Below are 16,760 nucleotides of genomic sequence, written 5' to 3' on the forward strand. Positions count from 1 at the left end.
AAGATAAATAAGAAATAAAATCTAAAACGTTCTAATAAAAAACTGCACATGGTAACAATTTTTCAATGTCGGCGGACTCGTCTTGGGACATTTATCTCATATAAGTTTGAAACAGTCTTTTGTCTACCTTCTCCGCCTTGCACAAACCCCAGATGACTAACCATTACATGCACACTATATAAAATTACTTAAACTATATTAAAATAAATTCAATTGCATTCAATTTGACTCAAATAATTAAAATATGAAACAAAATCAAAATTAATATTATATCATTACATTATAAATGTCTTTTACGGTTCAAATTTTAATAATTCCTTTGCATCATTAGCACATATGTTTAATTATTCTATATACTAGGAACGTATATATGTTAAATATTGGATGGTGTTGTTAGTGATTTATATAGAATAAAACAAAAGAAACAATATTTCAATTACATATAAGTTACATAGATACTTTAATCTTCGTATATATTATAAAAGTGTAATGTGACATTCAAAGAGTTCTATTTTGGAATTTTAAAATTAATTTCAATTCCTTTTTTAAACTGAACAGATAAAAAATGCTATGTTTTCAATATTAATAAATACATGTGATAGTTAAAAACGTATATATACACATATAGTGTTATAGTTTACATATTTTTATATTATGTACGAAGATTCAAGTCACGTGATTATTATTACCAGACTTCTTAACTACTTTCTTGTATTATCTTATTTTGTTTTACTGAATATTATCAATAAATAGGCAAGTTTATTTTAATGTAATGTATAAACTGTTAATGGATATATAGATAGATATATTTAATTTTCACTTTACACTAACTGTATGTATGTTCTCACATCTGGCAACACTGAGGTTATTTGACTAAGTTTTAGAGCGGCTACTGCGCCTTCTTGCGCGTGGTTCGTCTGGTGGTGGCAGCGGTGGTTGCGGTTGCAACTGTTGCAGCCGCTGCGGCAGCGAACGCTCGCGTCACATAGTCTCTCCGACTGACCGCCAGCACCAGTGCGCCCAGCAGTGGGACTATCAGGATGGACGTCGCACGGAGCTCCTGCTCAGACGCTCGCACCTAGAATAACACACAAATTTACGATAAATAATAATAATGATGGTTTATTAGTTTCCATTGCAGAACTATCTCTATCTACAAGACTGTTTATAGGTTTAAAAGCTCTAAAGCAGAGTTCCCCAAACTTTTTTGTGTCGTAGACCCCTTGCCATGTTTTTTCGTGTTGGGTAGACCCCCTACTTACCTGATATTGATTTCCTGTAAATTTCTAACTGTAGTGAAGTTTAGTGTTAAAAACTTAACATATGTTAATTTATACATTTATGAATTGAATTTAAATTAAAACTACTCAAAATAAAATTTTGTTTCTGTTATGTAAAATATACGTAACATGTTAATATTTTTTTACTTCATAGGTACTTTTATAAATAATGTAAATGTTTTGATATTATAAGATAGTATGATGTAAGTAAATAGGTACTATCAGTGTATGAGTTATGATCCACTATCGTGGACCCCTATTTTCATTTCATAGACCCCCAATTTTTTTTTCCGCTAACTTAGACCCCTTGCAGGTTGTCATAGACCCCTAGGGGTCGATATAGACCACTGTGGGAATCACTGCTCTAAAAGGTATGTAGGAATTAAAATATCAATTAATAGATACCTACAGGAAATTCAGTGGTTTCAGAAATAATAAATTAAGTAATAGATATCAAAAGATAGAAAACGCCTTTTCAAAATTCAAATTAATATGTATTTAAATTAATTATTGTTTGCTACCTGTCCCTGTAGACTGTATTGTTGCATTCCAAAAGAAAAAATATGAAATAATCTATCATATTTGTTATAGAAGATATGGTTGTCTGTAAGAAATTGCCTAGTGTCAAGTGACCGCCATTGTAATTTCATTATCTGTACTAATAAGCAATTATGTATATATTTTAGTGTACAATAAATTTTAAATATTTCTGACCACTTTATAAATGAGTGTAAATTTTAAGGCTTTTGGCTGAAAAAGCTTTTACAGATATAACTAATCAGCCTGTATAATATACATGAGTTATTTTGGTTTTAATTATGATTTAAGACGATATTCTCTCATTCTTCTGGATTTCATCACAAATTCCACTCTTCGTGTTTTGACACAGATTAGGCAGATATAATTAAATAACAAAATTTAATATTTCACCCCATTAATAATGCCTTGCGAAGTAGGTAGTGTACAATGAGTATAGTTATACAAAAAGAGCCATATTTTTTACCTTAGGTGTGAACTCGATGTTGAAATGCTTATATCGTCCATCCGAGTTGAAGTATATAGTTTGTTCTTCATACGAGTGCGTTGCTTTTGAGAGCGTGGATTCAAGTCGCAGCACGTAGGTCGTGTTGTCTGGCTGCAGGCGGGGCAGGGTATACATATGTCCGGGGTTGCTATGGACGGAGCAACCGCCGGCGTCGGGGCGGACGGTCATGAGCGGCGCGTGGGGCGTGCGCTCCGGGGCCAGTGTGAGCCGCAGCGTGCGGTAGTGGTCTGGGTGAGCTTTGAGCAGGACACTACCGTCAGTTAGCCGCTGCCGCTGCACCACCACAAGACGTATCCCCTCCACGTCACGTTCTTTCATCTGCACAAAAATTCAAAATACATTTATTGAAGTAGGCATTTAAAATTGTAAGCTACCAGCGGCTCGGAACGCTGATTTGTTTAGAACAGCCGGCCAGAAACAGCGCAATATCATCATACATTGTTGCAATTTTTGGGGTAGGCCTATGCCATACAGTGGACATCTATCACCTGACAAGATGATGAAGACAATGTTTCCCGATATTTCTTATTATGTTGTGACGAAGACCTTCAGGTTAAAATTATAATAAAACGCCGGTTATGAGATTCAAACAGAACTAACTTTTTATTATACGTTCAGAAACATACCTACATTTTACTTTATAACCATGACGGTAGGAACACTATACAATCTATGTCCCAATAGGTGGCGTTACATGTAAATTAATTAATAATTATTTTTATATAATTTCAACAAAAATTACATAGGCTTTATTAAGCTCGAAGCTTTGGGAAAAAACGGCTTTGGTCTAGTATCTTAATGTCTTAAGGTAGAGTAGATCTCACCACCTTTGTCATCCTGATTAACAATTGAGAAGGAACTTTGATGTTCTTTCTCTCTCCAGAACTAAGTAAGAAAAGGACTAATATATATAAATATATAAATACATATATATATGTATATATACATATATATAAGTAAGAAATGGATTAATAGTTCTTACTTAGGATGGACTTCCGCAAAGTAACGCCTGAATCTATTAGATCTCTCTAGAACCTCTTTTTGCACTATATAATTTTAATAATTTTCTGGTATAAAAAAATCCTTAAGTAGACTGTGCACTTATTGTTTCCGAAGGTTCTATCTTTAGTAATGTCATTTAAACGTCCACTGCTAAATGTAAGGCTCCCCCCTAGATTTCAAATAATGCATCCAGCATTTTCCAATAATCTTAACAAGGTTACCTGTTCACTTTAAACCCGGGCCCGATATGACAGCTAACGTTTCAAGTCATCAACGGTAACGCAAATTGGTTGTAGACTTTTGTCTTTAGGAGAAAAATAACTATTTCTATGCAAATCACCCTGTTGGATCCGGTCTCATGATTTCTTACCTCGATGACAGGGGGTGCCTTTGCCAGCCGGAGCCCACCGAGTTCTGGTGATGAAGATTCCTTCAGTTCAATCTTGTACGAGCAGTTCGGTATCAGACCCCGTATGCTGTAGTAAATAACAAATGACAATATGAATAAAAAAATATGTAAAAATGTTAAAATAATATTAATTTCATAGATAACTAGCTGTGCCCGCGAATTCGTCCGCGTGTGATTTCACAAAAAAAATTATATACAGTATAAGTTCTCTCAAAATCGGCACAGACAGAAAATATAAAAAAAAAAACAGTTTTGGGATATGTACCGTATACATACGCATATGCATATAGTAAAAGCGGTTATTTTATTATTACAAACAGACAATCCAATTTTATTTACTTGTATAGATCTAATAAAATTAATAACAATAATTTTTATTTTAATGACATGGATAGTCAATTGATTTTCGGTGTAATGATTTATTAATTAAACATTGATAGTGGTTGATCACCTTTCTAAAGATCAAGTTTTCCCAAGTTATCACAGCTTTTCCTGGCTATGTGAACAAAAAAATGAAAAGCGATTCGAAATGATTTTAATTTTAAACAATACTACTTCGACTATGTGATGACTAAGTGATATACTGACCGGAAGGTAGCATCTTGGGCGGCTGTGGCGTCCTGTGGCACGCACTGCGCGGACGCATCCGGCAAGGGCTGCGCGCGCACGCCGGCACCAGCAACACCAGCGCCGCCTAGCGACACCGCACGACCGGACACCGACCACGCCACACGTACGCCGCTAAAAAACACACCAAAACATTTGAGAATTATTTAATTTTCATTAGTTGCCTGGACACTAGACTTACTGTCAAAATTTAATCTGACAAATTACAGTAGAAGAAATAAATATATAAAATTTATTTCAGAGATCACTATTTATATAAATAACTACAGATGGATGTCCTTCATCGTCTCCCGCCGGACATAGGTCTACCCAATAGATTTCCGAAGACCACATGTAAGCGGCCTGCACCCAATGTCTTCCGACTTGTAGGTAGAGGTCTTTCCTTGCGCTTGCAGGACCGTGATCTCTACTCCAGATAAGTCGCCATCAGTTCTACACCCATTGCCACTCCAACTTGCCAATACGTTGGACTATTTCATTTACTTTCGTTCTGTTTAGTCTAGGATAAAAGCCCTGCTTTTAATAAAAAAATTAAAAAAATCTAGTATGTTTACGAGGGAATAGGCTTTTGAATGAATAATATTTGGATATAGGAAGGCATCAGTTTGGTGCAGATGATCGTTGGAGATTAACTGGAGGGAACGGTTAAATTGAATGGGAGTGTATGGAACTTGTGTGCTGGAGAGGATACATAGGTCATATTGAACTTGTACATGTGGCCCGAAGCATCCTCAGTCAACAAGGAGTAGTACCTGAAACGCAGCGTATGGTCCACTGATGGTTGATGTTCATACTGGTCGCTGTGTTGGTAAGGAGGTACGTGCACGGTGGCGTGAGGAGGATCCAGTCGGTACTCCTTGAGGTGAGGGCGTACGTAGTAGTGAGCGGGCGAGAGAGCCGCAAACCGCAGCCGCCCGTCGGCACCTGTCCCAGCTGTACGCCTGTACTCCCCACCACTTACGGACACCAGCGCCCCCTACACACACATATGCGTATGCATAAAAAATAATATGTATATATTACTTTTAAGTAAACATATTTTATACGCTACATTGAAACAGAATTACATATGTAAAGAAACTAGTTTCTTTAATAAATCTATTTTGTATTATGCCGCGCTTATTTACTATCGGTAAAGCAGTGACTATTTAACCTTGACAACTTATAGATGGCGCTGTTGCAGTCGCCGATCGGTAAAGCAGTTGATATGTCAAGGTAATAATTTAAAATATAGGCGAATAAACTTTTTTGTTGTTTCCCTGTATACTGAACTAATCATTATTGTTTTTTGAAGCATATACCCACATTATCTGCAGCGTGAAATAACGAAAAGCATAAAGGAATGATAGATTTTGTAAAATGTGAAGCATAAAAGAAAATTAAATTAAATTAAATATTAAATTATTATTAAACTCTTATAAAGACACTATTCGACAACTAGGGTTCAAAGAAGTGTCCCCAAAAACGGTGACCATAAAAAAAAAGAAACCTCTAGCGGCGAGCCGTCGGAAGCGTCCACCAATTCCACGTGTATCTCAGCGAGTTTATGAGCTGGTATGTTGCCGTCCTCGTCTCTCTCGCCGAACACGTATGACTCCTTCTCAGCTGTCACGGTGTAGGTCTTCGCTGCGTCGAGAGGTCCGAAGCGGTAGGCGCCGTCGGCCAGCGTCACCTGCGTCATCTGCAGGTCATCTGGAAGCATGCGGTATAAAAAAAATTAGAAGTTACTTTGAACTTTAGATACAAAGATACCTCTTGTTACCCTATCTTATTTTAGTGAAAGTGCTGTTATCATCAATAACGCCAGTAGAGATTAGGTTTCAGTAGTTTTTAGTGGAAGTTGAATTTTATTAGACCCCTAAAAGCCTTTTCGGGGCCAGGGATTGGGTCAAGGACTGCTAGTTTTCGGTATCAACATCAATACACCCCGCCCACTGCCTTCAAACGACTAATTCTTGAAACTGATCGTCAACAATTGGCTGACATTATGATGATGGCTAGATTAAGAGGTTTGCTACTGCTCACAAACAAGTTTCCAGAGAATAGGCAGCAGCGTCTTTTTCATACCACAATACCACACTAAGATATCCAACTTGTCTGCCAAGCATGGCGATTATGGTATATCACCCAACGGTATGTTTGGGGAGCCCTAAGCTTTAAGAAGTGGAAGGAGGAGGGAGGGGTGTTACCGGAACGCAGCGTGATGCGAACGTCTGCGACAGGCGGGTGCACGTGGCCGGAGAGTGTGAGGGCCCGCGCCGCACGCAGCACCAGGGCGGGCGGAGCGCCGGGCGCGCACACGGGGAGCGCGCGCACGCGCCTCCCCCCAGCTGGACGCACCACCAGCGACGATGACGATCCCGACACCAGCGCAGACTCGCCCTGCAACACGCATACAATTTACTGACCAATTCGATAGTACTATTGATCCGGACTTGGATCAGACTGATGACAGACATAGACATACCTAACTCTTTCTAGTTGTGTGCTCGTAAACTTCGACTTTGATAAATTCGTTCAGGTTAATTACACTACAACAGCAACAATATCATCAGCTCTGTACTGTGAACCCAGACCCGGATATGAAATTTAACTAAATCCACTGCAAAACCCAATCATATCTACGTAAAGTTCATTATTGATAAATTGTCATTAATTTAATATAATGGCATATAATATAGCGCAGAATTTTCCAGTTATTTCAGGCGAATGGAGTATATTAATAAAGATTTAAATGGATGTAAACAAATCTTTAACCTTTTATCACGAAGCAATAAGATATGTAACGCGTATTATTGTATCTGTTTAGAGAATATCATATTTTAGAAAAGATATGGATGAATGTAAACACATCTTTACCTTGTTATTATGAACCGATATGTTACATATTTTTAAATATTCAGTTTGTCTAGCTACTACTACAATATAAAAATAAAGATATACAGGGATGTAAACACATCTTTACCTCATTTTCACGAAGTTATGAGACATGTAACATTTTTTCTGGTACATTCTCTTGTAAACGCAGTATATTAATACTGCGTTTACGAGATTAGGAGTAATTGATATACCGCACGTATAGGTAAGGATGTATTTACACTCATTTATATAATGCATGCATACATCGTTTACATGTAAACACATCCTTACCTCCTTATCACGAAATAATATCGGCCTAGTAAGTCAAGTGTTTTTTGTAATACAGATATATATTTATATATGTGTTATATAATAATATATATATACGTTGTCCACTCACGTCAGCCAGGTACAGCGTGTGCTCGTAGACATAGCCGTGCGCGGGGTCTGGCACGGGCAGCAGCGGGCCCACGTCGCGCGCGCCCCCCGCCTCCGTGCTCACGTGCAGCACCAGGTCCTCGGCGGGCTCCGGTGACGTCACGCGCACCACCGCCGCGTGCGCAACCGCGCGGAACTGAACCGACTGAGACAAAAGATCTTATTACTTAGAATAATTAAATATCAAGTTGATAAGATGACCACAGCTGGACATAGGACGACTTTATAAAGGTCATCTGTGTCTGGTGGACAAATGACACTGTGCTTGCAGGTCCATGGTCACCGATCCAGAACTTTATGACCCTAGCGGCAATCTGTCCTACCCACAGGGTAGATAGACGGTCTTGTTGGAAATGTAGAAGGTTTATATCCATCATCAGACATTCTATGGCTAACATAATGATATACGGTATGACATTTTCCCATTGATGACAGTACTAAAAACATTAACATATGCGATAATTAGGAATACTTATATTGTTACTTTATATTCAATATACAATTAATTTTTTTTAAGAAAAACTTTTTTGATGAAATTCTTAATAAATTTCGTTATAATTAAATATATAATTATAATTAATATGGTCTCCTACTTTGGAGACCTCTCATTCCCCCTTACCATGTGTGGGACAGAGACTTATTATGATTCGGGTAAATTAATTTTCCATTTTATTCCTTTATTTCTCTTTTTCCTTTCATCCCAATTTTCAATCTCTATCTTTGTTCACATTCAAATTGTCGCCCTTGCATCACCTTCCTTCCTTCATCTTCGTTCCTAGATCTACATCTTCAATTAGATTAGACAAAAGTCTCTTCTTTTCCTTCTCTATTGATATTTCTGTTGAATTTATGTTTGTTAGCTCACCGGATGAGTTTCAGCTGCGATGTCCACAATAGCCTGGTGAGGTTCGAAGCGATGACATCCACGCGGCACCAGCGTGTACACCTCCGAAGTGGGCACGCACTGCTGACTCTCCCCTGCTGGCACCTTCAACACACCCTCGGAGCTTCTCGACTTGAATTCAACCTGGTAAGTAAATAATGTTATAGAACTAGAAGAAGTCAACAGTATGTATCTTAACAATTTATTTTTAAACTAATTTCACATTTTGGTAACATAATAATATTATACATCGAGGGGGAGAGGGGTAGAGAAGGGGGAAGGGGAGGGGGCGGGGGACAATCTTCGTCTCTAGAGAAATATTTTCCTCTTGGAATTATTAAATGTATGTATGCAAAGTATTTTATTGAAACACCGATCATAAATAAATCCTATAGAGTTACATATACATGACCCTTTTTGCTAATTATATTTAACCGATCCTTTTCGATATATATCAGAGAGTCTTATGTCTAGCAGTTTTAGAATTCCCAAGAGGGAAAGGGCATCCAAAAGCTACGTGGTGGTCTAATATCAGAAAGGAACTGGAAACCCTTTAACTTGATGCAGAGACAATCCAGGATAGAGTGGCCTGGCGCAAATTGATAAGGAGACCCGACCCCAAATAAAGGGAAAAAGGAAGGAAGAAGAAGAAGAAGAATCTTATGTTCAGCAGTGGACATCTTAACTGAAATGATAATAATTAAGTGTAAGTAAAATTAATTAACAATTTATTATATATATAAATTATTTTGTCACCTTAAGGCACTTTTTGTAAAAAAAATCCTTAAAATTGCGCCAAATTAAACTAGAACAATCTGTATAATAGCTCTATACAGCAAAATCTAGATATCAAAGTAATAAAAATGTTAATGTGTATTGGTGAGGAAGAGATGGTACGGAGCGTTCTGCTCAGAGTTGGACTAAATAGAGATGAAGCATTCTGACCTCGATGTCGTAGTCAGAGGCAAGGTGCAGTAGGTAGCCGGCCTGCTCGAAAGCTGGCACCAGCGCCAGCTCCGAGGCCACGGCTACATTGTGACGCGCTTCCACCCAGCACAGCCGCGCACCCTCCACCGACACCTCCACGCTGCCAGGCACCACATCGCGGAACTCATACTCTCCCTCTGGAATATATTAAACAGATTGATACGTAGTACACACCGAAGTCGATCAATTAACTCCTTTATAATGAAACCACGACATATTCTTCTGATCACTTAAAAGTTATCAAAGAGTAGATGAAGAATTATTAAGTTTCTTAAATCATACATGTCCCTACAGACTTTGTAGTGGTAGAAGTTATTGACCTGTCAAATTCAATTCAATACATTTTCTTTCTTCTTTTGCAGCTGATAGACGACCTCTGCAAGGCATTGGTCCTCAAAGATCGCCACGATAACTGGTCTCACTCTTCGAGCATCCAGCGACTTTCTGCGACCTTGACTATGTCATCCATCTAATGGGTAGACCAAACATTTCGGCTCTTCGTTGCCGCACTGCCACTTAAGATAAACAATTCTTCAAGCAAAAAATCATCGGTGACATTAGTTTTTCTGCAGATCTCTTCACTTTTGATTTGATCTCACAGTGAAACTCTAAGCACAGCTTTCTCTACTTCTCTTTGGGAGACTTTGAGCCTATTGTAAGGCCCATCCTAAACGACCACATCTATGAACTAACTCATCACCGGCAACACATAATGGTCAAAGGTCTTGACTAGGTAAAGACGTTTGATGTGTGTGCAAACAATAGGATACATACTGGGGTCAGGGGTGACGGTGAGGTCACCGCTGCGCGCGATGTAACCGCCGTCCGGAGCGAGCGCGCGGAGACGCACACGTAGCTCCTGCGCGTGCGCAGCGTGCGTGGTGCGCACACGGCCACGGACACGCGCGCGAACCTGCGAGAACCCCACGCCAGCCACGCTGCCACGCGCCACCGTCACCGTCCGGCTCGCGGGGTACCATCTGCGAAGTCAAACCAGTACATCCTTTGTACCTAGATAGACCCAAACCACATAATCTATAGTATGGTTAAGTATGTACTACCATTATATTATATTATATTAATTTTATAAAAATATCTTCTTCTTCTTCTTGTAGTGCCTCTCCAACTAGTGGAGGTTGGCTATCAGCTTCCTGCTCTCTTCCTTATTTTTGGTTCTGCGTAATAGCTCAGCAGCGCTGGCGATTCCGGTCCACTCTAATGTTACGAAGCCACGACTTCTTTCCCCTACCAACCTTCCTTTTACCAGCGACCTTTCCCATCATGATAAGTAAAAATATCTTAATGAAAGACAATTGATAAAGTAAATTCTGTTTTAGAAATACTTGCCCCCGCATTTGCGCTTGAAGCTTTGCTCGTGAAGAGACTCATGAGCAAAGCTTCCAGCTAGTTAACCTTGATCCGACTGCCACTAAGTTACCAATTAGCTTAGCTATATTGGTAACTTTTATTTACTGGGTTTACCATTACTGGTAACAAAATGGCACAATATAAAACTACTATCTATTACCAAAATAACTGTTACAATAAAACTAGTTGTTACAATGTAAATGAACAATCTCTACTCACTGCAGTCCGTCCCTGAGCTCCTCCTCCGAGACCTCGACCTTAGCGGTGTAGGTTCCGGGTGATAAGAACGTGCACCAAGTACCTGATGAGTTTATTTAAGTAATATTATAATTTCTTTTATGTTCTTCAATTTACTTCACACAGACACTACCATCAGTGCCTGGATCAACTAAGTATGCTAAAACATAAATTGTACGATGATAGGTATACATACCAACAAGCAGTGTCCACCCAAGAAGTGAACATATGACCATGTTAAAGTTGGAAAAGGGAAATTTTTAGGAGGATGCTTAAATAGGATATTATAAAGATGAGCATATAACGTGACAATATTGAGGCAATCTCTGAGATCTCAGTGAATATTTCTCTTAATATACTACCGCGTTATAGGAGGATCAGATACTTGTTTCCATTAAATAGGACTATTCTGGCATTACTCTCATTATATACACAAATGGTCAGTTTTAATTCGTTTTTTGGTAAGATTACCGTCGGGCTTCGGTGTGACGTGAACAGGGGCGGAGTCCTTCGCTGCGAGGAGCACGCGGCGCTGCTCAGGTGGGGACACGTCACCGCAGACCCGCCAGCGTGCTGCTGCTACTCTTGCACTGTTCGCAGGGCCCGTCGCCACCACCGACAGCTGAAGGTCCTCCAGCTCGCATTGCTCTGCATCAAAACGTAATACACGGTCCATGGCAGTTTCTAATGTTATGAAGCCAGGTTCATGCTTACATTACATACACATCAATTTCTCAATTCTCTATTTATCACATCAAGTAAAAGAATAAGACTTAAGAAAAAATTGGATTTACCAATTATAAGGTTGATAACTGTACAGTGTAAGAGTACATCTTTAAAAAAAGCTTGCTTTAGGAAAGTTTATTGCTTTGACGGCTAGTTATAAACAGAGAGTTTAATGACAATCAAAAATAAAAATCAAAATATTCTTTATTCGAATAGGCTGTTATAAACACTTTTGAATTGTCAATCAACGTAAAGTGTTGACATTGTTGTTAGAAGGCCACAACCAGCTCATAAGGCAGTTCTATTGAGAAGAGCCAGCGAGAACCAATTGCTCTTTAATATAGTTTTATAAATGCCACGACAATAATTAGCTTCCTGAGCATCAACACTTAGTTTCATGCATTAACATCGGTATAATATTCTTGGATACAATAACATACTTATTTTTATAATATTCCCTTGATATTGGTTTTAAATCTCTCCAGTGCCAGATCTGAAACTAATATTGGATATCTACATACCCATCTCATAATAGCAAAAAAAACAACTCACCATGTTGAAAGCTCAGTGTATAAACACCGGGGCGCAGAGAAGCAAGCGTGAACTTGCCAGATGCATCAGTCGTACCAATTGGGATCCCATCTGAGAGCACACGGACTCCTGATATACCATCCCCACCAGGTGCATTTACTACTGATCCAACGACGGTAAACCCAGTTACCTAAAATAGAATTATTAACTGATAATAAAGGACGATCAATAAAAATCTTAAAATTTTTAGCGGGACGCACTTATTAATTAATAAACATTAGAAAAAGAAAATGTACAAATTTAAATACAAAATTTAGACCATTTTTTCAATACATACATGTATTTAATACATATGCAGCTGTGTAATCTCGCATCACCCAATTGTGATCGGTGGGTATTCTTAATTGTTTCTGTATAGTATGGTACCACTATTTATTATAATTGACTTTATAACAATATATTGATGAGAGAAAGTTGAAAAAAAAATTCAATTTCAGAAATGCTTGGCAGGACCCAAAAACATTTTTAATGGGCCTCGTGTTTCTTATCCTTGCTTTAAGAGACTTATTAAACACTGACATGGAGAAACGCGAGCGAAAAAAATTCAGGATGTCCAAAGCTGCATATGATCACTCTAATATAAAATATTCAAGCAGACCAGTTGTCACTGGCCTGCATCCAGTGTCATCCTCGACCTCAGCAAGGTTGACTGTGAATCTTGTGAGAAGAGGCTTTAAGTTGCTCTTGTTCATAGACTCCGTTCCAGGACCTTATGGCTCCAGTGGCCTTCTGTCATGAGCTACACACATCAGAGCACATTGAGAAAGCTTTAACTTTTTCAAATGTTCTGTCTACTTAGGAATTCTTCTTTCAACACTTCAATGCAAAATTTTTAAGAAAAACATAATTATAGGGGATGTAGAAGACATAACATCAATGTCGCCTTGAAAAAGAGAATTCCACAGAAATACAATTCTTTATATACACCGTGCGAAAGTTGAATATCATTTTCATAGTTTTAAATAAGTATAAATATAGTCTAAGCTTGGTGAATACACACTTCTACTTCAGACTTCACATTGTTATTACATCCATGGCCTGCCGGAAACATAGAAAGAATCCCACGAGAATATCTATCTAACTGTGCACAACACATTAAACAGTATATTTCAAATAAATTCAATAATTTTTTAAGAAGTGTGTTATATGTATTGACAGGCATATGCAGTAGGGGACATTAGGTCATAAGGTGGACAAACAACCTAGTTAAGGTCATTCAAAGAGGCTGGATACAGGCCGTTTTCAACTGGTTCTACTGCACAACTATACAAGAAGCATCAGCAAGCATCAACATCTATAGAAGAAGCATCAGCAACTATAGAAGAAGCACCAGCAAGCATCAACATCTATAGAAGAAGCATCAGAAACATCAGCATCAGCAGCAAGCAGCAGTGGATGTCGTAAATATTGATAAAATGATTCATTAAAAACTTCCTATTTATTCTTATGTCAATGCTTTAAAAATATACTTACTTCAAATGCATTTTTGATATAAAGATTGTCATGCTTCACACTAAACGGCACCGATTCAGGTTTGATGTTGTAGCTGATGATTGCCTGCCCAGGTGGCTTGGACAGAGCCAGGAGTTTATACTCCCCAGCTGGTACGAGACCAAATTGAAATTCTCCAGAGGTATCGGTGACTGAGTAGCATATCGGAGAGTCTGGTACACCTTGCAATAAAGCTGTCTTGCAACCTTCAACTCGTAGTTGCTGTTTATCCTATAACAAATGTATTATTCTTTAGGCTATGAATTAATGTAGGGATTTAGTTGAACAGATATCCGGTTTTTAAGAGATGTGAAAAGGGGAGCCCTGTGTCTGGCTGCATTGCAGAGTTTTTGGCAAATAAATAAATGATTACACCATGTGATTTATGGCTCCTCCCAGAAAATAAAAACCAAGCTGAAAGAAAACTATTTTGGCATAATTCCCAAGATTGAAAGAGCTTCAACAGAGTAGCTGAAGGGCCTTCTAGAAGAAGAATTTCTGAATCATTCCAATTGTGGAATTGACATTGGGACAATTGCTAGTACAGAAAAGTACTTTGAAGGAGATTCATTTAAATTTAATGTGAACTTAATAATTTATTCGCAATAAAACCAGTTACAATATTTTTTGGTAACACCTCATACTTTACCTCTTTAGAGTAGAGCAACACATGTATCCCTCCAATTGGACTGCCGAATGATGTGATTGAACCGGTCACTTCATATCCTTTCACAGCGAGCACACCTGTCGGCAGCACAGTGTTGCCTTCTTTGACTTGAACCACTGCTTGACCTGGTTCTAACTTCCACCTGAAAATGTTTTTAAACATTACTTTCATAGCTATTACTAACATATGTAATATTCAGATATTGTGTAATTTGAAAAAGTAATTTCGGAAAGGTTTCTGTTATACTTTATGTACTGCGTTTTGTAAGGGTTGTCTTGTATGTGATATTAACCACTTTGGTACAGTACTTGTTGGCCATGAAACCTTACTCCCAGCTGAGAATCCACTTTAGTTATGGCAATACCATGAACATGCATAACCAAGCACTGATTTTAGTCATCAACCAATAATTTATTCAGCAGTAACACTATTCTATCAGCATGGATGGCACTCTTTCTATCTAAATGAAAAAAAAACTTTGGTGATCAGATTTCGTGGTTATAATATTTGCTATAAGGTCATCCCAAGATTTGTTCAAATTATATAATTTTCTTTACTGATAAGTTGGTATAACATCCTCTCTAATTCTAGCAGGAGCTATTTGATTGTTTCTGTTGTTTGAAGTTGCTAAGAAGGGCATAAATAAAAGTATACAGACATTTGGTATATTGATAATTGGCAAACAGTCTTCCATCTCATGCTATATCCCTAAATGTGTGAATAATTGTCATGCCAACAGAAAACAGTTATTAAAGTCACTTCTAATTCAGGTATATAAAATAGTAAATTCTTACTTAGGATGTGTAGCTTTTACTGTATACTTTCCAGGAATGACAGGTGTGAAGTGAAAATCTCCACCAGTGGTGGTCACTGTATCCCTGACCCCACCAAAATCATCCACCAACTGCACTGTTATACCGCTAGGGCCACTGGTCTGGCCGGCCGTTATCACTCGTCCTGTTATGCCGAAACCATTGAATGCAAAGTTGATATCCTGGCCGGTTGAACATCGATCTGATTCGCCATTGACAAGTAGTTCCACTTGCGAAGGCTCGAAGCTCCACCCGGCTGGTGGATGCACTTTAAGAACATACTCTCCATGTTCATACATAGGCAGAAAATAATATCCATTCGTAGGTGCGCATTCCGTTTTTTCTTTGAGAATTCCTTCTTTTGTGTAACTAAAAAATAGAAAAACCTAAGAGTAATAACTGGTTACAGTACACGAAACACTTAATTTGTTAAGAGTAACACTTAGCATTATAAAAGACATTCCTTTTAATTCATAATACGGTTAGTTTAATAATTTATAATCCAATTTGATAAATGAGGTTACTTACAGTCCAATCTCTATTTTAGAAAAATCTAAGTTGACATGACTTTTTACGAATCCACCACAGCCTAGAATTTCATTAGAATTACATTTTGAAATTAAGGAAAATAAAATTATTTGTAATAATGAAAATATTATTTTAATTCGGTTAAAATACAGCGTCACCATCTTTGGTTCCGGTCAGATGACAATTGCAATGACATTGACAATATTTATTAATCCTAAATCAAAGACAATATGCATGTGTAATATTTACATCATGCCAAAGCAAATAGAACATTAAGCCGTTTAAAGTCTTTTTGAAAAAGAGGTTTGTGTTCAAATATTAGTTATCTTTAAGTGACAATCCATATTGTAAACACACTGACCCCTAAAGCTATATGCACTTAATTACAAAAATATTTATTTATAGTAACATGGTTTCTTATAAGAATAAATAGAAAATCTATAAAAAAAAATTTAACTACAGGTTCATCTCCAAAACATTTATCAGATTATTAAATATTCTTGGCACCTTAATAAGTATGTCACCTTCTGAAAAAGGCTTAAAAGCAATGTTATAAAATACAGACGAGTGAGTTATATGTGTATCAAACAGCTTGTAGGAATATTGAAATTACGAGAGTTCACTTAAACACGCGGTAAGAATATAAGTTAGACTATTAATGAAAGAGTTTCAGTCGTCTTTAACGAATCACACGTGACTTCGCTGTTATGTATATAGCTGGCTTGTGGTTTTAGTCAGCATTTTCTTTTATAAATTGGACTTCGTTATTTGAAGTGTTCCTTTTAGTCTTTGTATTAAAGTTATCAAAAA

The 16,760-nt window shown here is 37.7% G+C and overlaps 1 protein-coding gene across 1 annotated transcript; it reads right to left on the reverse strand.

Annotated features, from left to right (window-relative positions):
- Positions 1 to 670: 670 nt before the first annotated feature.
- On the reverse strand, positions 671 to 16,121 carry LOC137926590 (BOS complex subunit NOMO3). The gene is made up of 18 exons (XM_068770259.1): positions 15,951 to 16,121; positions 15,405 to 15,791; positions 14,593 to 14,752; positions 13,926 to 14,174; positions 12,414 to 12,582; positions 11,607 to 11,783; positions 11,118 to 11,199; positions 10,305 to 10,510; positions 9,489 to 9,667; positions 8,526 to 8,687; positions 7,623 to 7,805; positions 6,553 to 6,745; positions 5,853 to 6,055; positions 5,116 to 5,339; positions 4,325 to 4,477; positions 3,698 to 3,803; positions 2,284 to 2,643; positions 671 to 1,078 (listed from the first exon to the last, which is right to left on the reverse strand). The coding sequence occupies exons 1-18, from the start codon at positions 16,109 to 16,111 to the stop codon at positions 890 to 892; spliced, it is 3,543 nt and encodes a 1,180-aa protein (XP_068626360.1). The 5' UTR covers positions 16,112 to 16,121; the 3' UTR covers positions 671 to 889.
- Positions 16,122 to 16,760: the final 639 nt, after the last annotated feature.

Source organism: Battus philenor, unplaced genomic scaffold, assembly GCF_028537555.1.
Source record: "Battus philenor isolate CCGP_79_NKW_IND1 unplaced genomic scaffold, ilBatPhil1.0.hap1 SCAF_3, whole genome shotgun sequence".
In the NCBI taxonomy this organism is placed as follows: Eukaryota; Metazoa; Arthropoda; class Insecta; order Lepidoptera; family Papilionidae; genus Battus; species Battus philenor.

Bases quoted from the DNA above. Each gene is read 5' to 3' on its own strand.
- LOC137926590 (XM_068770259.1), bottom strand. From the start codon at position 16,111: ATGGTGACGCTGTATTTTAACCGAATTAAAATAATATTTTCATTATTA. The intron at 14,175-14,592 runs GTAAAGTATGAG...CATTTGTTATAG, and splicing joins TGTTGCTCTACTCTAAAGAG to GATAAACAGCAACTACGAGT. The intron at 7,806-8,525 runs GTGAGCTAACAA...CTTTTGTCTCAG, and splicing joins TCGCAGCTGAAACTCATCCG to TCGGTTCAGTTCCGCGCGGT.